At 46.8% G+C, this 23,935-nt stretch overlaps 2 protein-coding genes across 4 annotated transcripts in view; one reads left to right on the top strand and one right to left on the bottom strand.

The window, feature by feature from the left end:
• Nucleotides 1-23,935, top strand: part of FYCO1 (FYVE and coiled-coil domain autophagy adaptor 1) — a 70,425-nt gene that overhangs the window by 31,928 nt on the left and 14,562 nt on the right. For all 3 annotated transcript variants that reach the window (XM_017521882.2, XM_017521898.2, XM_017521890.2), the window contains 4 exons: nucleotides 1,468-1,635; nucleotides 4,295-4,444; nucleotides 5,248-5,459; nucleotides 8,423-8,567. In XM_017521882.2, the coding sequence (XP_017377371.1) occupies nucleotides 1,468-1,635; nucleotides 4,295-4,444; nucleotides 5,248-5,459; nucleotides 8,423-8,567 (675 nt within the window). The remainder of the gene's footprint in view (nucleotides 1-1,467; nucleotides 1,636-4,294; nucleotides 4,445-5,247; nucleotides 5,460-8,422; nucleotides 8,568-23,935) is intronic.
• Nucleotides 15,298-20,224, bottom strand: CXCR6 (C-X-C motif chemokine receptor 6). Its single transcript, XM_017521916.2, has 2 exons — nucleotides 20,099-20,224; nucleotides 15,298-17,231 (listed from the first exon to the last, which is right to left on the bottom strand). The coding sequence occupies exon 2, from the start codon at nucleotides 17,208-17,210 to the stop codon at nucleotides 16,191-16,193; it is 1,020 nt and encodes a 339-aa protein (XP_017377405.1). The 5' UTR covers nucleotides 17,211-17,231; nucleotides 20,099-20,224; the 3' UTR covers nucleotides 15,298-16,190.

Raw genomic sequence — 23,935 nt, forward strand, 5'->3', positions numbered from 1 at the left:
ACTTTTCTATTTATCAATTACCTCTTCCCACCACCTGCATTCTAGAACTGGGCTCTGGCTCAATGGGAGATCCAGGATCCTGGACATACATTTCTTTTCATCTTACCCTTCCAGTGTTAAGATCCTATAGGGCACTGGCTGCCTCTTAGCTAAGTCATATTCATATGACAGTTTAAACAGAGCCTGAGTTGGTGGCATGAAAACATGCTATAACAGTGTTTTGTTTGTTTGTTTATTTTTGCTTTGGTTTTTGTTTTGTTTTGTTTTTTTGAGACAGAGTTTCACTCTTGTTGCCCAGACTGGAGTGCAATGGCATGATCTTGGCTCACTGCAACCTCTGCCTCCCAGGTTCAAGCAATTCTTCTGCCTCAGCCTCCCAAGTAGCTGGGATTACAGGCATGTGCCACCATGCCTGGCTAATTTTGTATTTTTAGTACATGTTGGTCAGGCTGGTCTCAAACTCCTGACATCAGGTGATCGACCTGCCTTGGCCTCCCAAAGTGCTGGGATTACAGGTGTGAGCCATCACACTCAGCCAGAACAGTGGTTATTTGTAAGATATCAGAGCATTTGTTTCAGCTGCTCAAAGCTGCACAGTCTGTCTGCCAACTTATTTTATTCAGTGTGTGTGTGTGTGGTGTATGGTGTGGGTGTGGGTGCACCTATAAAGTCATTTTGGTGGACAGGGTTTAGTAAACAACTCCCTGGCAACTTTATACTAGATGTGGAAGGGCTGCATTAGGTATAAATTAATCAGTCTCTCTGCAGAGCCCTTTGTTTAATGGAGCTTTTATTATGTCCCACTGGACCCCCCTTGGAAAACCACTGCCTTAGTGGATAGCTGAGTTGAAAATGGAGTAGGTGGGGTCAGGAAGACAGCGAGATTCAGCTGGCTTCTGCTGTAAACTGAGACATCCTGTAGCACCCAAAATGGAATTCCCTGGGCCTCAGGGGGCTGTCAGGTAGAATAGCTGGCAGTACAGATTGAGACTGAGTGCTGCTGTGGGCCCAGCACCCACGCCCCGTGTAGGGTCCCAAGGATGTGTGGAAGGCAGGCCCTCCTCCGTGCGGCCACCTCCAGGAAGCTACACCTCTGTCCTGCCTGTCCTGACTCCTTTCTCATCCTGCCCATCCTCCCCATCACCAGCCCAGGAGCCTTGCCTACCAGGCTCCTCTCACAAGCTCAGCCCCTGTCCAGGAGCAAAGAAGTGCAGAGTTCTATTCACTTAGGGTGCTTCTGGCAACCTGGGGTCAGCCTGTCCTCCCTCCCAGAATGCCCCTTTGTATGTGGGGGTGTGAGGAGAGTCTCAAAAGCTAGAGACTGCATAACCTGTGAGCAGATAGTACTAAGGGGCTCCCCCACGGTGGCAGCAGTAGCACCCCTCATTAGAGTCCTGGGTGAGCCTAGAAGCCCTGGGGAAGCTGGAAGTCCTGAGTAATCAAGAAAACTTACCTCTCCTCCCCCAGGACCCAGAAGGAACTCGAAAAAGCCTCAATAAAAATCCAAGAGTATTACAACAAACTTTGCCAGGCGGTGACAGACCGCGAGAGGAATGACCAGAAGATGCTCGCTGACCTGGATGACCTCAACAGAACCAAGAGGTATCTCGAGGAGCGGCTGATAGAGTTGCTCAGGTGAGTGTTGGCTCAAACCAGCAGCTGGGGTTTTCCCCACACTTGCGTTTTTCTAAAGAAATGTAGCTATTCTTGAAAGCACAGTTCAGAAATTTCATTTTCTTGCCCTCTCTCAGGAGCCCCTCTCTCGTCCTCCATCTCACTTTCCCCAGTACTAGGAGTCCCAGACTCCAGTGCCTACAGGTACTGCAGCTGATGTAAATTTGACCTGGGTCAGGAGGGGACAGTGAGAAATTGGGGACACAACTGGGCTCTGCTTCTCCACATCTGTCTTGGCTCAAAACTGCCAGACCACCTTACTTCTCAAGAGAAGATGGAAACCCGGATTTTCATGTGAAATGTCCTGATTTTGTAATGTTGGCAAGTCATTCAAAACTTCTTTTAACTTTTCTTTATGGAAATTTTCGAATATACAAAAATGGAATCATGTAATACACCCCTAGGTACCTGTCACCCAGCTTCAATAGTGTTTAGCTCAGGGCCAGTCTTGCTTCATCTGTAGACCCACCTGCTTTTTCGCCTTCCAAGATTATTTCAAAGCAAATCCCAGACATATCACTTCATCCGTAAATATTTCAGTATGTATCTCTCCAAGACAAGGGCTCTTTTATTTTATTTTTCTTTATTTTATTTATTTATTTCGAGACAGAGTCTCACTCTGTTGCCCAGGCTTGAGTGCAGTAGCATGATCTCGGCTCACTGCAACCTCTTCCTCCTGGGTTCACGCCATTCTTGTGCCTCGGCCACCTGAGTAGCTGCAATTACAGATGCGCACCACCACCGGCTAATTTTTGTATTTTTATTAGAGACAGGGCTTCACCTTGTTGGCCGGGCTGGTCCTGAATTCCTGGCCTCAAGTGATTTCCCTGTGTCAGCCTCCCAAGTGCTGGGATTACAGGCACGAGCCACCATGCCTGGCCCAGAACTCTCCATTTTAAACAACCACAGTGTCCTTATGACATCTTAAAAAATGAAGTATAATTTCTTAATATCATCAAGCATCTAGTCAGTTTCAAATTTTTCCCAGTGCCTTAGAATTTTTTTAGGTCATTCTAATCAGGATCTAAATTAGATCATCTACTGCCATTGATGTGTCTCTTACATCCTTTTTAGTCTATGGGGTTCCCTACCATCTCTCTACTTTTGCTGATTGCATCCTTGTGATGTCATTTAACACGATCATCCATCCCTTGCATTTCCTATGAGTCCATAGTTACAACTATTGCAGTGGTTCTCAATCCTGGCTACGTATTAGAATCACTAGGGAAGTCATTTAAAAATGCGCATGTCCAAGCCCCACCCCAGCTAACTGAATTGCAACTTCTGGGAGTGGGACTCTGACACCAGTGAGCCAGAGTTGAGGACCATCATTCTACTAGTATCTTGCTTAGATTCAGGTTCAAAATTTTGGTAAGAAGCCTTCATAGAATTGATTTGTAGTTTTGTGTCTTTCCTTCAAGAGGCACATGCAATCTGATTAGCCCTCTTTTTGTGATGTTAGCAGCACTATGGATCAGCAAGGCCTAGACCTGCTAATTCATTAAGTTTTGCAAAACAGTGATATTAAAATTATAACCAAGTTGAAGGTTTAAAAACTCTGCCTTCTTATCATCACTACACAGAGTTATGACCCAAGGTATTTGTGACCTGAGGAGTGTGGTGGAAAACCCCCAGCTCCTGGCAGCATTCCACATTCCCAAAGTGTGGGTGGATCAGCCTAGAGAATGAGGCTGCTTCAGAGAACGAGTCTTCCTACTTCCTGACAGTTTCAGCTGTCCTTGAAAAAGCCATTCAAGCCCATGTTCAAGCTTATTTATTTAATACAAACGATCTGTGGTTGGTTGAGAGTTCCTGGTCAGTGATGGAGCCTGTCTCTCTCAGGACCTGAGTGGCTCAGGTGTCACATTATCAGTGGCCGCGGTGCTGCTAGGGCCGCATTAGCCCTCAGGTTGCCAGCTGGGGCTCCATACGAGAAAGAACTAAACTTCAGAAACCGTCAAGCTTGAAAATGCTCATTAATTTCCCTGAGGAAGCCTCTGTTCACATCCTCCCCCTCCATGGCATCAGGCACATTCTGACACTGCCAGACCTTTCTGGAAAGCCTCACACTTCTTTCGTTCTGGCTTCCTGGAATGACCTTACCATCTCTCTGAGGGGCAGAGGAGGCTAACATCTGATCAGATTTTCACGCTAGGAAATCTTTGATCTTCTCCACTGATTAACTATTACTTGGACCAACCGTAGAAGCATAAAGGACCCCAAGCACATTAAGATTTGGGTGGGGAGTACATTCATGGTCCTTGGGCTTAGGGCACACAGAGTCAGCATGACAGTATGTTTTAGCCTGAACTCCCAGTGGTCCTCAGCACTGTTGTTTAGGTGCCTGAGTAGTGGCCCTCGTTGGTGCTGACAGCTCTTTGCAGTTGACAGTGCCTTCTGTGTACATCTTTTGCCTCCCGTGTGTTCTCATTCTTGTGGTGTCACTTAAGTGTGCATGTTGGGGGAGATGGAAGAGACCTAGCATGGGCTAGGGCATATTTACAAGGTGAAAGTGAATTTTCTTTCTATGACTTAGGAAATGTCTTTCGAAATGAAACAAGATCGTCCTATTGGTTTCATGGATTCTCTCTGCTTTTCTTCCAATGGGGTTTTGTCCCAGGGACAAGGATGCTCTCTGGCAGAAGTCTGATGCCCTGGAATTCCAGCAGAAGCTCAGTGCCGAGGAGAGGTGGCTCGGGGACACGGAGGCAAACCACTGCCTCGACTGCAAGCGGGAGTTCAGCTGGATGGTGCGGCGGCACCACTGTAGGTCAGCAGGGGGCTCATGGGCTGGCACCAAAACCCTGGCGGGGCCCAGGACCAGAGCAGACAACTCTGAAAGAGGACTCTGTGATAGGTGTTGGCACTCTGTAATAGATGTTGGCACCATGGCTGGTATTTAGGAGGAGCACATTGCATTTTGGCTTTAAGGGAACCAGGTGAGGAAGGTGTATTAGTTGGGATCCTAGCAGAACATTCAGGGCTCCCTGAAAGGGAAGAACTAAATACAGAGATGTGGATGGAGTTAGTGGGGCCCACAGGGGTGGGGCATACCCAGAGGCTAGCAGTTCTTCTACCATTCCTCAGCCTATAGGGACCAGAGAGGAGCAGCGTTACTGGAAGCCGACGAGAGCTGGCCTGAGGCTTCACTAGAGGAGCACAGGCAGTGCCAGGGGCACAAAAGCCAGAGAAGGTTGGGTAAAGATGAATCTTTGGCTGGGCTAGGGGCAGGTGCAGAATAATTCTCAAAGCTGTGGAGGTCTGTGGTCTCTTAGAGCCTTTGCCCCTGAGATATGGGAGGAATACCTACAAATTGGTGCCAGGGAAGGTGGGCTCAGCCATACTTTATCTCCCTGCCTCCCAAGACCTCAGGAAGTAAAACATTCTTTCACCAAGCTGACAAGAGAGCTTTGTTGGAATCTTATGAAATGAGCTCATGGCTACATCCTAAAGTAGGGGCAGAGCCGAGTCTGATGAGGGTTATGTGGCAGCCAGAGCACAGTTTGGGTAGTGAGCAGATCACACAAGATCATAGTGTATCGTCCTCACAGCCTGGGCTTGTTTTGTTCCCAGGATATGTGGCCGCATCTTCTGTTACTACTGCTGCAACAACTACGTCCTAACCAAGCACGGTGGCAAGAAGGAGCGCTGCTGCCGAGCCTGTTTCCAGAAGCTCAGTGAAGGCCCTGGCTCCCCTGATAGCACTGGCTCAGGCACTAGCCAGGGAGAGCCCAGCCCTGCACTATCACCAGCCTCAGCTGGGCCCCAGGCCACAGGACACCAAGGTCAGGCCCCCGTTACTGCCTACTATGTTCTCTAGGTGCCACCCCTACCAAGTTGTGTCTAGTTAGTGCTCAAAAGCTGAATTCAGTGTTTTCTAAACTTACATATTAAAGAGGTGCTAAAATATGTTACCACCAGCTTGACACTTTCATTTTGATGTGCTTAGGATTGAAAGAGAATTGAAAAGGGAATAACTTTCTCCTGGTAAGATTCAGTGTGGTTTTTGAAAAGGGAATAACTCTCTCCTGATAAGATTCAGGGTGGTTTTATTTATTCATTTTTTTGAGACGGAGTCTCACTGTCACCCAGGCTGGAGTGTGGTGGTGTGATCTCAACTCACTGCAACCTCCACCTCCCTGGTTCAAGCAATTCCCCTGCCTCAGCCTCCCAAGTCAGCTGGGATTACAGGCACGTGCCACCACGCCTGGCTGGTTTTTTTTGTTTTTTGGTTTTTGGTTTTTTTTGCATTTTTAGTAGAGATGGGGTTTCACCATGTTGGTCAGGCTGGTCTCAAACTCCTGACCTCGTGATCCGCCCACCTTGGCCTCCCAAAGTGCTGGGATTACAGGCATGAGCCACCACACCTGGCCTCAGTGTGGTTTACCATGAAGTCTATGTACATCTTAATGCACATCTGTGAAATACATCCCAGGCTTTGGAAAATGCTGTCTACCAGGGCCTCAGCCCTGGCATCCAGAGTAACTCAAGGCTAGGAGTTGTGTCAGGAACCATCCACATTCTTCACTCTCTTCCTGAAGCTCGCTCTCCCTTCATGTCCAAGGAGGATGTAATCTCCTTTGTGTCCTCTCACTCAGCCCAGTAAAGGAAGTAGAGTTTGAGTTCTGCTGCATCTGCTTTGAGCACACCCTAACAGATAGACCTGGGCTGCCCTCCAGGGCACTGGACTTTGGATGTGTAGCACAGGGAGGCAGAGCTGAGAAGGCACAGGCAGAAGTGGTCTCAGCTTATCTCTGCTCTAGCCTCATTGCCATTGCAATTGGTCCCTGTGAACTCCTCCTTGGCCTCTGCATGGATGCAGGCCAGCCAGCCTTTAGAAATGCTGTCCATTCCTCTTTTGTTTGAGTGGATTACCAAGTGGTTGGCAGGCCCCATTATGTTGTTGGGTACAAAGAACTGATCAGGACAGAGAGTGTACTTTGCACAGCATTAGTTTATCTTCAAATGTTTTGCCCATTTTAAAATATTTTTTAATTACTGAATTTTGAGAGTCCTCTGTATATTCTCTATGCAAGTTCTTTTTCAGGTATGTACCTTTTTCCCACTCTATAGCTTGTCTTTATATTTTCTTTCAAAGAGCAAAAAAGTCTTCAAAGAGCAGAAGTTTATCATTTTAAGGAGGTCCAGTTCATCAGTTTTTTTTCTGTTATGGATAAATGTTTTTCTTTTTGTTGTCATATCTAGCTCAAAGACCTTCCATTGTCCCTTAGAAGTTTTATAGCTTTAGTTTATACATTTAGGTCTATGATTAATCAGTTATATTTGTGTATGGTGAAAGGTATGAATAGAGGTTCATCTTTTTGTATATAGTTGTCCAGTTATTTCAACACCATTGATTGAAAGACTATTCTCTTTTCCTGTAGAATTGCCTTTGTACCTTTGTCAAAAATTGACCTTATTTTTTTTTATGCTGCCATGAGAAAGTAGGCAATTGACCTTATATGTGTGGATTTATATCTGGACTTTTATTCTATTCCGTTTATCTATGTGCCTATTCTTTCGCCAATACCCAACTGTTAGGATTACCATAGTTTTAAAAAGCTTCTTAAAATTAGGTAGAGTGATTCCAGTTTTGTTCTTTATCAAAGTATTGGCTATTATAGGTTTTTGTTTTTCTATATAAGTTTTAGTTATCAGTTTGTCAATTTCTACAAAAACTCCTGGTGATACTTATATTGGAATTGCATTGACTCTATAGTTCAGTTTGGGGAGAATTGACATCTCAATAAAATTGACTCAGTTCATGAGCATGGTATAATTTTCTATTTATTTAGGGCTTTGGTTTCTGTCAGTGGACATCATTTTAGATCCCTGTTGTCTGTTTTTCCCTTCCCTCTGCCAGCCTTACAAGGCAGGTTCAGGAGTATGGCTGGGTCTATGGAAAAAAAACAATCCCTGGCCCCCTTTTTTAGCATATGCCTCAAGCTCTCTGTTACATAAACTTGGGGCAAGAAGAACTTCCCTTCTAAAGCAGGGCCTGTCTTAGTGGTCATATGGCAGGTCCAGATAAGAACTTTAAGTTCACATGAACCATTTTTCTTGCTAACCACCCCAGGAACCTATGCATGGGCTTGCCCTGACTCATTAGTGACCACAGAGTGCTAAGGTCGCTTGTTTTGATTTTTGACATTTCCCTTCTGCTCATTTTATTTATTTATTTATTTTGAGACAGAGTCTCACTCTGTTTCTCAGACTGGAGTGCAGTGGAACAATCTCTGCTCACTGTAACCTCTGCCTCCTGGGTTTATGTGATTCTTGTGCCTCAGCCTCCCAAGTAGCTGGGATTACAGGTGCCCACCACCACATTTGGCTAATTTTTGTATTTTTATTAGAGATAGGGTTTCACCATTTTGGCTCAAGTGATCCACCAGCCTTGGCCTCCCAAAGTGCTCCCAAAGTGCTTTTTTAATAAGGTTTTTCCTTTCGAATAAGGGACCTCAGAGAATACACAAGAGGTTGAAACCTCTCTAAGCCCCTGACTTTGAGAAGCCTCTTAGGTTGTGCATACCATTTCATCTGTAAGCCTTCCTCTACATTTTTGGAATGTCCCAGCAACTGTTTCTCTTAACTCTGGAAAGAACAGCTGTCAGTTGAGTGACTAATTAAACTGTACCTCAGCAGCTTGTTCTGCATAGCTGCACTCCCTCACTTTCCTGAGGGCCCCTACCCAGCCTATGCATAACAGTGTGTTGTGTCTCTTCTCTCCCGATCTGCCTCTGCTGCCCAGGAGCAATCACAGACTACAGGCCACCAGACGATGCTGTGTTTGATATCATCACAGATGAGGAATTGTGCCAGATACAGGAGTCCGGCTCCTCCTTGCCTGAGACACCCACTGAAACTGATTCTCTTGACCCAAATGTGGCTGAACAGTGAGTAGAGGTCATCTCCATTTCTTGAGTACTTATTGCAAGCCTGACTGTTGTGCTTTCTTATCAAAGAATGAGAGAAGTGAGACATTGAAAGCAGGATTGACTGTCTTTGCCTAAGGGAAGGTGCCTGAGAACAGTGCTTTGTGATCACCTGGAAGAGCACCAGCGCTTGGGGAGTGGTCAGTGTTGAGCCTTGCAGGGAGTTCCTGGGAGATGTCAGTGGCCCCTGGTTTCAGCGTCACCATTAAGGCCTGTCTTTCTTGGTTTGAGCACCTGTGTTAGTTTGCTTGGGTGCTATATAAAATACCACAGACTGGGTGATTTAAATAACAGAAATTTACCTTCTCACAGCTCTGGAGGCTGGAAATGCATGGTCAGGTGCTGGCAAGGTTGGTTTCCTGTGAGGTGCCGCTCCTTGGCTTGCAGGTGTCTGCTCCCTTACTGCTTCTTCATGTGGCTATCTCCTGTTGCACACCCCTGGTGTGTCTCCATGTCTCTCAGTCTCCTCTTCTTATAGACAGTGGTCAGATTGGATCAGGGCCCACCCTAATGGCATCATCTTAACTTAATCATTCATCTACAGGCCTAACCTCCAAATGCAGCCACAGTCTGAAGTCCTGGTGCTTAGGACTTAAGCATGTGAATAGTTTGGGGTGTGGGGAGACAATTTGGCCTATAACAGCAACCCTTGCTGGGCTGCCCTTGACAGTTGATCAGAGCAACATGCTGCAGTGTGCTAATGGAATGGAACATGCCCTGGAGACCACTGGACTGTGGGGGTTGGGAGAACACTGCAGGCTAATACAGTCAGGGAATGCATCAGAGCAGGGGTGTCCAATCTTTTGGCTTCCCTGGGCCACATTGGAAGAAGAAGAATTGTTTTAGGCCACACATAAATACACTAACACTAACGATAGCTAATAAGCTTAAAAAAAATCGCCATCCCCCCCAAAAAAAATTCATAGTGTTTCAAGAAAGTTCATGGACTTGTATGGGCCACATTCAAAGTCCTGGGCTGCACACAGCCTGTAGGCTGCAGGTTGGGCAACTTGCTTCAGAGGAAGGTATTCCAGGAAGGGAAGGAAAGGCCCAAAGTCACAGAGGCCACAGTGAGTAGGGGCTGTCTTGAGTCTTGAGTTTGGTGATGGATTGGCTTCATCTGTGAGGCTCCAGCACGGTGAGTTTAGTTCATCTTTTGGAAACACTAATCAGGCTTGGTAAGGATGCCATGAGAAAGGACGCTTGGAGTTAGTTGCAATCATCTCTGATAGATGTGTCCTCTCAGAGGTCACTTTAGCTGCAGATAAACCCACCCAAAGCCTCAAAGTTTTAGCAGTAAGAAAAATATGGACAGGTCTATTACTTGGTGCCCTGTGGAACCCAAGGGACTTTCCACTCATCTAGCCTGCACTTTGCCCTAGTGCTGGTATTTTATGCTCCCCTTAATCAGCAACCTGACTCCACTGAACCTTCCTGACTGCTGCAAGAATGCTGCAGCTTACAGTCAGCCTGTGCATAGCAGCGTGTTGTGTATGAGAGCAGGCTTTAGAAGGACAAAACAGCCACTGCAACGATGGTCTGAAGTGCTTGTTCTCCCTTGGCCCTCTCATTTTTCTAGTATAGCTATTTTCCAACAAGCTTTTCAAGAAGAGTTTTACAAGGGCCAATTTTTAAAACCATGAATTGTATAAAGTGCCACCATATTAAAATCCCAAGAGTTTATGACATAGGACCCATAGAAAAGGAGGTCCTTGCTTGATGTTTCTCAGCCCCTGTTGTCCAACTTTAATGCAGTTTCTACAAAAAAGGCACTGGCTGTTTAGAAACTCAAGGAAGAATGTATGTGGTTCCTAGGTCCCAGACATTTCTCGACCCATTTTCTCTAGTTAAGGACATTTTATGATACTCCTGCCTCAACATTGAGATCTGCCCCTCTTTTCGTGCCCAGAATTCAGAGGACTGATCTGTCAGATTGATCATTCAGCATTTCTGCTGCATGTATTTCATCTTCATGAGGCTGCCAGTGCAAGGGACTTCAGGCCTATGAATATCTAGTGACTGAACTCACCATGTTGTAGCTTCATGGATAAAGCTAGCCTGATCACCAAACTCACTAGACCCACGATTGCCTCTACTACTGCCATTTCTGTAACTTTGGGCTTTTCCTTTCCTCCCTGGGATACTCCTCCAGCCCCAACCATGTAAGCCTGCAGTGTTCTCCCAACCCCTATGGCCCAGTGGTCCCTGGGGCATGGTCCATTCCATTAGCACTAAGCTACACTCTGCCTCCACCACCTGGAAAGCTTGGTGGGTAGGTGGTAAAGTGAGCAGGACCAGGAACCTGCAGGCCTGGGAGGACATTCTGGCTTGAAAGTATCTTGCTGTCTCCTCTAGCCTGCGTGAGAAAGTGACTATCCTGCAACTGGCTGTCTCCTCACCCCTCACCTCCCCTGCTAAGTAGGAACAAAAACAGAAGGCATTCCAACTGCTGACAAATATGTGTGGTTTTGGTCTTGGGAAATCAGGAACTGTTCCAGGGGAAGGAAACTGCCAGCATGCTGGTCCACGACCACCAAGACGGATCTGGTACTAGCTGACGGGAACCTGCAATCCCTGCACTTCTGTTTGGGTGAAGAGCCACTCTTCCAAGTCAGTTAAAGGCTGCATTGTCAGGCACCTTTTTGTGCACTAGCTGGAGATAAACACAAGTATTTCTGGTAGTGTTTTCCTACATTCTTTTTCTTCTTAAGTTTTAAGACCTAAATAAAAAACACCAAGAGTCTGAGAAAGTGTGGAATATCTGAAGCCCTAGATTTGTGTAAGCATCCCTGGCAAGAAACTTCAAGAAAAAATAAGCAAGTCCAAAGTAAGAAGGGACCTGGGAGACCTTAAACACTAAGTCTAAATTCATGAGGAGTATCAAGCCACTTGGAAGTAGTGTTGTTGAAAGTGACTCTGTTATGCACCTTTCTTGCACCAGCTGCTCTTACACATGACCTCACTAGTCCCTGTGCTGCCCACCAGGGAGTGGAAATTATCATCTCATTTTATAGCCAAAGAAGCTGAAGCCTCAGGAAGCCGGATAATTTGTGGTGTTAGAGGTGCCAGAACTAGGCTTTGGACTCCTCCCTCCAGTCCACTGGCTTAAGAGTCATTCGGAAGAGTTCAGCTCTCTTCTCCCCACCCCATGTCCCTATTTTGCCCATCTTCCCGCCTCCGTGTTCGCGCTTTCGCACAAGTACACATTCTTGGGGCTAAGGAAGTTGCTTGCGCTGCCCCTCCTCATGGCAGAGATGGGTCAGGAAGAGGTCCCAAAGTCCAGCCTGCCAAGAAGACCTGGCCGGATGTTGGAACTCACTCAGCAACCTCCCAGTGGTCCCTGTGCGTGGCTCAGAGCTAGAATGGTGGTGAGAGCAGGAGCACAGCCCCTGACTTCCGCAGAAAAGATGGGGTTCATCAGAGCCCTCCAGACACACCTGTACACCCCCCTTTTCGGTCATTTAGGCCCACCTTCTGCCATCTCCACTGACCAGGTGCCCAGCTGTTCTCCAGACTGAGGTAGAGAAGGAAACCAAGCACTTGTCAGCTGGTGAACCAGGCCTGTGGAGTAAGGGCTGGCAGGAGCACTGGGCTGTGGCTCCCTTGGCCTTTGCTCTGCCTCTACCCGGTGACGACCTCCTTGAGGCCCAGCCTCCCCCTCTGGCTACCAGATGAACAGACAGTATGGTGGTGAAGAACTCAAGCTCCAGAGTCAAACGCGCCTGGTCTGCCACCTCCAGGCTCCATGGCTCTAGGCAGGGCAGTCCCCGAACTCAGTTTCCTTTCCTATGCAGAAGAGACTAGAACAGCACCCACCTCTAGGGGTATTAGGAAGATTACATGATAACTATGTGTGTGGAGCACTGAGCCCAGCCCAGTGCCTCATACCTGGGAAGACTTTCATGGAGGTATGTTGCTTTCCTGATGTTGTGCCATCAGGGGCTGAGCTGTGCATGTACTGCTGCCCTCCCAGTACCTTGCACTATGCAGCCTAATTGTCTCCTCCAAGGAAGATCCTTCAGGTAGCTGGATGACACTAATTTGAGCTTAAACTCTCCCACAGAAACGAACCCTGAACCCTCAGAGCGTCTTTGCCGGTAATTGCTTCAGAACTGGTGCTTCGTGTCTGAGTGTCTAGGGGTGCTGTGGTAGATTTGTCACCCATCAGGAGATTTGATGCTTGTTATCTCAGAAACAAAATGAGAACAGGATATGGTGAATGGTTAAGGTTACAAAGCCACCTTGCACATGGGTTAACCCAAGATCACTGCCTTCAGCTGAACACAGAGGTGACAGGTACCCTGTGGCTTATCAGTGGCAGGAAACCTTTCTGCAGCCAACATTCTGGGCAAAGAAAGAGGCTGTTTACTGAGGTGGTAGTCCTAGCCCTGTTGTCTGAGCTTTGGCAGGCATTAACCTCTCTGAACTAGTTTTCTCATCTGAAAATGGGGATGATAGTGCCAGGCCTCCTACACAATGGCATTAGTTACCAGGGACCAGCAGGGACCAGGCAGCTGGAAGAGGGTGCTGCTTTGAGAGCCCCTTGGAGGAGAAAGCCAGAGTGACTGCCCTGACCACCTTCCTGACCACTCCCTGATCACTCTTTGCCCTGCCTCCACCCCTGCAGTAGGGGTAGCTCTAGACTTTTCTCTTCTGTGGTACCATCTCCTCCACGGAGGACACACCTGGGCTCCTAGCTCCCAGGTAGCCCCTAGAGTCAGTGTCATCTTGTGTTCCCCACATCTCAGATGATATGGCCGTTCGTGGCCTCTGCCATATCTCTAATGGGATTGGAGCACATAAGTACCGTAGCTACCCCCCAGGTTTGGGAATTTGGTAGGGAAAGGGCATGTCCTTTACTCTCCAACCCTGAGGCCACACCAAGGCAATGTGGACTCAAGCAGAGCCCACACTCAGCCTGATCCCTTCTCCCCAGGCCTCTGATGCCACATGCTGGTGTGGGTGAGCGGAGGGGAGAGCCAAGTGGAAGGGAGAAGGGTGGGCCTGAGGTTGGGAACTGGCCCTTCCCTGCACATGACTGCACTCTTCTCTGTGGAGTGGAGCCTGTGCCAACGGCATCTTCTGCTTCCTGGGCTGTGGTGTGATTGGACTCAGATAAGGCATGAAGGCCTTCTGTAATCTGCACGTGTTGTGCCAGTGTTTATTCCTTTACCCAGGGGAAGGGGTTGGAAAACTGACATCTACTCCAAAGGTGGCAGGTAAGGGCCCAGAGGCATAGAATCAATGAGTGGCTGAGGAGGCAGAGAAGGCAAAGAAAGATTTTGCTACTGTGCTGTTCCTGGGGCCAGGCAGGCAGGGCTTTCCTAAGCTACAAAAGGCCAGTGCAGAGACCCTGGGAGGGGGCAGGCACCTGGTCAGGGAAATCCCCTTGGTCCCAGGTGCTGCTTTTCTGTTGCTGTGACCAGGCAGGCCCAAGCATGGCGCTTGCAGTGTGCTGGCCATGCTCACGAGCACCGTGGAAGGGAAGGCTATCATGAGCCAGTGGTGTAGGTGGTGAACCAGGGCTTGGGTTGGGGTGCTGCATCACCTGTCCAGAGATATATAGTAGTGGAGCTGTCACGGAACACTCTTGAGTAAGCCCAGAGCCCTGCATTCTCTAACACCATGCTGCATCTCTCCATGGGGACCCGTGGAGATGCTGTAGGACTCTGCTTCTGCCTCTGTCCCTTGGGCCGGGACGCTGTCAGGGAAACCAGAGACTGGTGGCCTGTCAGAAGTACTCCATGTTAACATGAGTGCACAAAGGGGGAATGACAGAAACTCTCTTTGAAAGCCAAATAAAAGATAAATGTCAGCCTTGTCACCTAAAAGGGCACAATTTGTTGCACTTGGAGGTCCATGTGGCCTGAGTGCAGTAAAACTCTGCTTTGCATTTAGGCGTGTTTATGAAACAGTAGGTAGGATCCTGTGGGTCCTGAAAGTGGTGTGCCACACATCTGGAAGGCACGATAAAAACCCTCCCTCGCCTTGCTAACATGGGCTGACGTGGAGGGCTTCCATTTTGTGTCACCAGTTCTTGTAAGAAATAATAATTACTGGTATTTTTTGGACCTTTTCTCCACAAATGCAAACTGTGCCAAGTGTCTCACATGCAGTGTCTCAGGTATTCACACCAGCCCTTAGAGGTGGGTGCCATCATGTCACGCTTCACTGAAAAGAAAGGAAGCAGGTCCTCGGAGGCTAAGAGATTTGCCCAAGGTCTTACTAACTGGTGAGTGGCAGGGATTCAACTGTGGTCTATCCAACCCCCAAAATCACACCGTTAAGTCAGTTCCAGCCTGTCTCTCTGTGCAGTCTTCTTAGCTGTTGTCAGTTGGTTCTCCATATTTTGGTGAGTGATTTTGGGATACATAAGCCCAAAAACATCCTTAAGCCTATTGAACAGATAGCCAGGATTTAATAAACATGCATAAAATCTGACATTTGAAACGATGCCTCATCCTGTGACCATGTTCTAGAAGTCAAACAAATCTGTCCCACACTTTGGGCAGGAGGTTAGAAACCACAGTGAAAGAGCAGGGTCCTTGTCACTGGTATATTCCATTTCCTTGATAGAACACTGCCCTGAAAGTTTACAACTTATTTCCCATGTTCTGAGCCCAAAGGTAACTTTTTTGTATATTCCAGGCATACCACATTAAAATAAATTGTACCGAAGTATGAAAGTTTGGAGACTTTAAAAGTTTTATTTCTTAGTTATGAAATTCATATGCTATTAATGCTATTAACATTTATATATGTTGGTATGGCAGACATTGGAAAATTTCATTTTCAAATGAGCAAAGCCACCAAAGGGTCCACTTCAAAATGCTGCTTATATTCATTACAGTCTTAAACACTGTTTTGCACATTCTTCAAGCATTCCATGGACCTCTTGAATTCTCAGCCTATTATAATTTTGTTTTGCCCATTGTTGGAAAACTGACATCTACTCCAAAGAGTAGCAGGTAAGGGCCGTTCTTGGTCTTGCCCATTCATAGCCCCTGGTGCTAGTTATTCTGGATTAATCAAAGCAACCTGAACATCTACCTATACAAAAGTCAAACCCCAAAGTGAGGCAGAACCTGATCTCATTTCTGTTAGGTGCCCTGGTGGTTGAGGTGTGAACCTGATAAGTCAGCATTTGTTTTCACAGCTGCTCTTACCTCCGCTGTTTGCCCAGTAGTCAGAAGAGCCTTCTGAGCTTGGGCACCCAGTGTGCCACCTACCATCAACAGCTTTCTTGCCTGTGCTCACCTCTTCAACCTTCAGCCCCAGTGCCAATTAAGGAGAACCTGACAGCATAGGAGTTGCATGTCATCCCTCTTGGTTTCAGCATTCTTGGGGTTAGAGGAAGGAAAGTCCTTAAAAATTTTAGACCCCCTACTTGTGCTTTCAGCATGAGTGTTCAAGAAGAGAACAGTACATATTCACACTTGAGAGGAAGCATTCCAAACCAGCCAGAGTGTCTGATAACTTCTCCACGAGAAGGCCCAAGCTATAAACAAAGCCTGCCTCACCAATCCAGAGGACACAGCCATGCCTTACAAATTCCAGAGCAGCTATTCAAAACCTTGACAAAGCCTATAGCTGGAACATGCTGGTGGCCTCCACATTGTGGGAGGCAGAATAAGTCTTAGAATTGTCCTCAGAAGACTTCCATTGATGTGAGACCCCAAGGTAGGGGAGGCAGCCAATGTCCTTCACAAGTTTCCAGAAGTTTTTTCGAAACTTCAGGCTGACAAAGGCATAAAGCACAGGGTTAAGGCAGGCACGCAGGTATGCGATAGCCTCTGTCACTACGATGGCGTACTGAAAGCTGGTCATGGCATCGTACTCCCACTGTGTGCTGCGGATGAGCTTCACAAGGTTGAAGGGCGTCTGAGTCACCAGGAACACAGCCATCACCAGGAAGATGATCTTTAGAGATCTGTGCTTCTGGAAGCCTCGGGCGTGAAGCAGTGTTTTGATTATGACTGAATAGCAGACAATCATGGCGAGCAGCGGCAGGAAGAACCCCAGTGTCATCTGGGTGGCAAGAACCACAGTGGAAATCTCCTCATCATGGTAACCACATATGAGCTTGTCGAGATCAAAGACATTGCCATAGATGATTTGGGGCAAGGAAACCAGCAGGGATATCACCCAGATGAGCAAGGAGGTGACCTTGCCCCAGGTCATCCTCTTGGCTTGCTGGTTGTAGGCCTTGGTGGCCTTAACCACTGCAGTGAAACGATCCACAGTGATGCAGGTGAGGATGAGCATGGACGTGTAGAAGTTTATAGTGTAGATGCCCAGTAGGGTCTTGCACATGGCCTTGCCGAAGACCCACTCATGGATGCCTGCATAGGCCCAGAAGGGTAGAGTGCAGACAAACACCAGGTCAGCCAGGGGCAGGTTCACCAGGAACACATCCGTTAGGCTCTGCAGCTTATGGTAGAAGATGGATATGACCAGCACGAGGGAGTTCCCTACCAGGCCGCAGATGAACACCACCAGGTATGTGCAGGGCAGAAAGACCTTCTTGAACTGCAGGAAGTGTTGATGCTCCTCCCGGCTGCTCTCATAGGAACTGTTATAGTCTTCGTAATTGTACTCTGCCATGGTGTCTGTTCTAATGAACACCTATGAATAAGAACCCAGGAATTATATTTGGGGCTGAGGATGCCATTCTCTGTCTTTCTGCTGTCCCATTGACCACATTTAGGGGGAAAATAGTTGTCTCCTGAACTCACCCACTGGGATGTGTAGGAACAACACAGCAAAAATAGCCAATTCTGAGGGGAAATTGATCAGGCAGGACAAGGACTCTCCATTAGCCTGAAAATTCTCAGGATCTCACCCATCCAGGAGACAACTCATAACTGACCCCTAAGTACATTCCATAAAATCCTGTGCTCAAGTATTTTGAGAGCAAAAGTCGCCCTGCTGCCAGGTGGGCACAGCGCTCTTTGGAAAAGCAGCATGAGAATGAATGGTTGAGCCCCTTGATAATCTGAGCTCATCAATGGGAAGTGCCTGTTTTCATCTCCCCCTGCCTCACCACAGCTACCCATCCTGAGCCCCGTTTCCTAATACATTGTGAAAGCTAAAGCCAGTGCCCCTGCCAGGGGGCTCTGCTATCAAGGAGACTCCTGGAGACCACAGATGTTTGGGGATGACAAGACTGCTCTGCTTGGGTAGGCAGTCCTTCCTGCCTTTACTTCCCCTCAATTGCATAGGTTTTCAAAGGCTACTAATGGGGAAACAAGGCACAGAAAAGCCCATAGCTGCGCAGCACTTTGGCTGAGCTGGCTTCATGGATAAAGCATTGGGTAGTTCTCCTCACTTCCCAAATAAACTTTCTCCTTTAGCATCTAACACAGTTTATGGCATTCCACCATCAAAGTCTCATTTCCTGAAGACTTCTGAGTAAGAAGTCTCTTAAAAGGTAGATTTCCCCAAAGGGGAACCTTGTCTTAGCTTAGGTGATTGTCAGGTTAGGACTTAGGGGCCTCCTTTAACAAGCAGAAGACTCAATTGAAATGGGGTACCAGATGGGCTGCATTTCTTACCCAGGGATGTCACTTTTCTCTGACCCTTCCCTCTGCCCTGTGACCCTGCCAAAGACCACGGACAGGACAAAGGGTCATGTAACCTATGGTGTGGGAGCAGGAGCAGCTGCAGTAACATCAGCCCATGAGTGCCCTTGCTACTGACCTGCAGATACTCAACATGCAGCAGCTCATTTCCAGTGACCTGGAGCCATGTCTGGCCAGCACCTCAAGAAGGTGTGTGAAGAAGGGCAGGTGTTTTGATAGAATCTCTGCCAAGTTTAGCAAAATCAAAATATTGCCTGACCAGACAAGGACATATAAACAATAAGGTTACCTCTCCTAATCGACTCAGAAACACTTCTGTCTGTGACATTGAGTCCTGACTGGGAGCAGTGTCTCTGATGCTGCTGCTTGCCTCTGTCTTTCCAGGGGCCAAAGTGCCCTTTCTCTCTAGCAAGGAAGGATGCTGCCTTTGGGCTAAGACTGCTTAATAAATAATCCTTGCCCTTCGACCACAGTTGTTAGATCTCTAAGGGAGATAAGTCAGCCAGTAGACATCCTGCCGCCCACAAGCTTTCTGGGGTACTATATTGAGTAGGTAAGATAATGTGTATGTGTTATTGATTCACACAGGCAAAAACAGATTTTCATCATTTAAAATATGAAACAGGTGGCTTTGCTCTTAAGAATAATATCCAGCTCCCCATTATTGCTTGACTTGCTCTTGCCTTTTTTTGATATCCTCCTGTTCCAGCTTTTGCTGGTCCCTTATGCTGCTATTATGCATTTCCTCAAAGGACCTGTGCCAATTCATGTGTAAGAATTGGTAAACTTTGTTATGTAGTAATTGGTAAACAGATTGGGCCTGGACAGTGCTGTGCAAATAGAGTATTAAAAATTACTTTCTCTTCTAGAAGAGGCCAAAAATATTCATTTATTTATCTTCTGTAATCAAAATCCTATTTTGATTTCTGCAAATCAAAAAAATACATATACAACTTTGGAAATAATGTAAAAGTCTGATAATAAATGATGAAGCAAATTATAATTCAGACAGAATATGACTTAAATGTTTAGGAAGTATTTTTAACGATTTTGGGAAATGTAATGCAGTTAAATTGCTAAAAACAGTGTAAACACAAAACAAATATGCAAAGTAAGTGTTATCTATTACTGTTACAACAAACAGATGTCAAAAATGATATAAAATTGTGATTCTTAACCTTTTTTGACCATAAACTCCTTTGAGAATCTCTTAAAAACTGCAGACCTTTTCTCAGAAATAATGCGCATGCACGTGTGTGCACACACACACACACACACACATACACCCCTCTGCAATTCTGGGAGTCCATGAACCTCTTGAATCCCTCTGCCATGTATTCTGAACTCATTTAAGAGTTCATGATAAACTATATGATTTTGACTGTACTTTTAAAAACCTGGAAAAAATGATCGCATTTTATTAGCAGTTGGCCTTCAGCTGAGGGAATTATGGGTGACCTATTTCTTCCTTTTTTTTTAATAGTTCCCAAAGTTTCTACAGTAGTACATTGATTTATAATGAAAAAAGAACATAAATGATAATCTGAGAAAACAGCCTGTCTTAGGCAAAAGAAATGAAAACAGAAATTATTCATTGAGCAAATATAGGCACTAACTAGAGTCGCCCTATCTCCCCAGGTGTATCTGACTACGCCATTGCTAGCAGTACCATCAGCCTGCAGGCACTAACCGTGTGCCCAGAACCATGTTCGCTGTTTTTCATGTTTCTCCAATTTAACCCATACGGTAGCAGATGGCAGTGATGGAGTTTGAACTAAAAGCAGTTGAGCTCCATAGCCTGGCATTTTACACTGTGCCCCACTACAGACAGGAATCTGAGAATACCAACAATCCCTGGAGTTAGTCCTCCCTGTCTTCTTTTAAGTATAAAGAGTAAGACAAATGACTCACCGGCAGAAATGCTTGGTCGGTTTGTTCCAGAGATGAGCTTGCTCACAAAGCAAGGTCTGCCTCTACTTCTGTGATGTGGTTCATGTTTCCGCTGAACCTTTTTTAAGAGCCCTCAGCTGGTTATACACGAGACCCATCCCTACTCCCGTCTTTTAGTTTTGAATCCACATGATCAGCCCTCCCCTGTGTAATGCGTGGGTCAGTCAGAGATGGATGGGTGACTCTGATACCCCATACCCCCTTCATTCTGCCTCGGGGCTGATTCTTCTGTCAGAGCATGACAGGGGTTTTATTTTTAAACTAAAGGGGAACAATAAGGAAGTTTGGCTCTGGCCATCCACTGAAGATGGTAGCATTGGTACCTTAAAATTACTTAATTCAAGAGTCAGACGTCTTTTTGGAACAGTTGAGGCCTGGGCCAGTGCTGAGTGCATGGCTGGGTTCTGCGTGCACATGCAGCTCCAGCATATGTGATAGCGGTTTTGCCCCATAGCAGCCCTGTAGTGGATATTATCTCTCCTTTATAGATGAGAACACCAAGGACCATAGCTAAAATAACAGTCCCCAGTCCACACAGCTAGAAACTGGCAAATTGAAGATACACACTTAGGTCTGTGTCATTACCAGACCAATGAACAGGATGATGATGGGTCTGCCAGAGGTCCTGGTGCAGCCCCACCTCCTAAGCCCACACCACTCAGGCCCCTCAGCAGGCAGTGCCCACCAACCCTGCCTAGCCTGGCTGGAATCATCTGGTTTCCTTGGTCTGCCCTCTCTACTCCTGGAATTCCCCAGATGTTGACGACTTTTATCTCAGTACAGTTCTAGTTGTCAGCCTCCATGATCTAACATTACTGACCCTTCTGGGAAATAACGCTGGAAGACAGGAATTGGGGGCATGTCTGCTTTCCTAGAAGTAGCTGACCTCTTGTGGAGGTGCCTGGCCTCCCTTCTCTGACTGTGCACTGCCATTCAGGCTGCATCTCCCCAGTGCTATTGCTTTCTCTACCACCTGCTAGGTGGACCTTCTCATGTGGCTCTTCCTAAGGGCAAATATCAAGCATTGGGAGCAAGGACCAGGAGCAGCCTCAGGATCCAGAGACTAACACTTAGTTCTACTGCAAGCTTGGCCCTATGCTGGATGCTTCCGTGTACAGCCATCTAATCCTAATCACTTACAGATAGGCAGACAGAAGATTAGAGAGATTAGCCCACTTGCCTAAGAACACACATCCCCAGCGGTCACCCAGGACTGTCTGACTGCAAAGCCAATGCTTCCTGTTCTGCTCTGTGTATGGAGCTGTGATAACAGATCTGAAGACCTCTAGTAGGTTTGCAGGCATTTTTTCAGTGAATTAGTTCAGACTATCCTTTCTACCAAACTGGTACAAATGAGTGAGGTGTTCCTTATGGGCATGAACCATGAGGCTGCATAGACTGCATACCAATGGACAGATGGATGCAGGGAGTGGTGAATGAATGAAAAAAGGAATAGACTGAGCCAAATAGATCCCTGTCTTTCTGAAAGAGACCTTTCAAGGCAGGATGGCAATTTAAAGTAACCCTGCCTAATATTTAGGAATCTTTAAGCTTTGAGGGCTGAGTTTTACCTAGGTACAAGTCAACCATGCCATTCAAGACAGGTCCATAGAGCAGTATTAGAGTGGCCTGAGCCTCATCAGACACCCTTGGCCATGCTATTCTTAGCAAGCCTTTCTACTCCATGGGGAAAACAGGCTGGCACCTAGAGCCCTACATGACTGTGTATACATGTTCATATGGAAATATTTGAGAAAGCATGGCTTGTTTATCATGGCCATTCTTTAATGGAAACTTCTCTGTAGTACAAAAGACTTGCAACTAAATTTGAGGAGCTGAGCTACTCACAGGTTCGGGGCTAAAATTTTATTTTACAAAATGTCTTTTATTTACAAAATGCCTTTTATTGTCTGCCAGTTTGTAGTGTTAATTGTCTAAAGGGCATTACTTTTATTTGAAACAAAACTTTAAACTTCTTAAGGGTGGGTACCCAATCATATGTGTCTTAGATTTCCCCAGAAATACCTAAACATTTTCTAAATAAAATTGGGGTAAGAGTAAAAGGGAAGTGCAGACATACCTGCTGCAGGTTTATCTTGGAAGTCAGGCTGTTGGCCTGCTCTCCTTTCCCGCACATTGCAGAGCTGCTAAGTTATCTGTTCCAGGATTCAGATGAGACATTTACTGCTCTGGTGGGAGCAGAGCTACTATGGCTGAGAGGTATTGATCTGGGGATTGTTAATAAGCAGGAGAGCAGGAGAAGGAATCCACGTATTGAGGTTGACTACCTCCAGCGGGAGAAGGTGAGGTGTAGAAGTGTCTTACTACTAGGAATTATGTATCTGAGTCACGGGCGCCAGAGTATGTTAGCAGCAGCAAATCCATGTGGGTCTGCAGCAACTCGAGTCTAGCCTCCTTGGAGGAAAGAATTTGGCCAAGGGGCAAAAGTAGGTTTAAGGCAGAGGGAGAGATTGAGGCAAGTTTTAGAGCAGGAACAAATGCAAGTAAAGTATACTTGGAAGAGGGCCAAACAGGTGACCTGAGATCTAAGTGCCCCGTCCAGCCCATGATGTGAGGTTCTTATACACTGGCATGGTTCCAGGCTTTGTGTTTCTTCTCCCTCGACCCTTCCCTTAGTGCAAGCTGTCCGCAAGCCTGGAGGCTTGCCAGCACTAGGGGCTGCATGCTCAGTGTGTTTACTGGAGTTGTATGCATGCCCACCTGAGGTGCTTTTCCCTTACCAGTCGAATGTTTCTAGAGGACTGGCTAAACTCTGCCATTTTGCCTGTTAGTGCTCATCCTGTGCCCACCCGCCCAGCTCCTGAGATCTTACCAGGACACTGCTGGTTACCAGCTTCAGATGTTTTCTATCTATTGGAAGATTCTTTCTCTGGCTCTGGCTGCAACCAGTTATTTTAGAGAGACAGTTTAACAATTGCCCAACCATTACTTGCTGGTCACCTGACATTCCTGGGGGAGGGAGGCCCTCTCGTGCCTTGCTCGTGTCTGCCTAGCTACCTACTCTTAACACTAGGAATTTATAAGCAATGGATTGGCAAAGTAAAATCAAGTTAATACAATAATAATAAATCGATAGCAACATTAAAAGATGCCCCCAGATCGCAGAGTGAATGTGATGTGTGTGGTGTGGTTCAGCCCAACCTTCCAAACCTTCTCTGGTCAGTGGAGCCTTCTGCTGTGAGAGGCCTGTGCTGTACCTGCACTGACCACAGTGGCTACCAGTCCAGGTGATAACTGAGCACTTGAAATGTGGCTAGTGCAACCAAGGAGCCAAATGTTTAGTTTAATATATGAATTTAAGTTTATATAGCCTCATATGGCTAGTGGCTATTGTATTGAAGAGTACAGTTCTAAACTGAAGTCACCTCCACTTCACGGCAGACTGTTCACAGATGGAGGCTGACCAGAGGGACAAGAGGAGACCGTGCAATCAGAAAAAGCAACACTTCTCACTCTGCCGGGCTTAGCGAGGCTGAGGGGAGATGGCGCCCTCTGGGTAAGATTGGCAGCAAGGCACCTTGGGCCATAGGGGTTTTCCAGGCGTCCGTTCCTCCCTCTGCTAGTTTCTAAACAAGCAGAAGATCTGTACTGCAGGCAGCCTGCAGGATTAAAGTTGTGTGGTAATTACATAACAAGCAGGCTGAGGCCATTTGATTTGTGACTGGGAAGGACTATAGACTCCGTTTGTAGAGACCAAGCTGGAGGGGCTCCACCGTGATTCACGCAGAGAGATGTGAACTCTAGGACTGCAGTGCCCGGGACTGCCTGGTTTGTGCC

The sequence above is a fragment of the Cebus imitator genome, unplaced genomic scaffold, assembly GCF_001604975.1.
Source record: "Cebus imitator isolate Cc_AM_T3 unplaced genomic scaffold, Cebus_imitator-1.0 Scaffold0, whole genome shotgun sequence".
Taxonomy (NCBI): Eukaryota; Metazoa; Chordata; class Mammalia; order Primates; family Cebidae; genus Cebus; species Cebus imitator.

Coding starts and splice junctions, on each gene's coding strand:
- CXCR6 (XM_017521916.2), bottom strand. CDS start 17,210: ATGGCAGAGTACAATTACGAAGACTATAACAGTTCCTATGAGAGCAGC.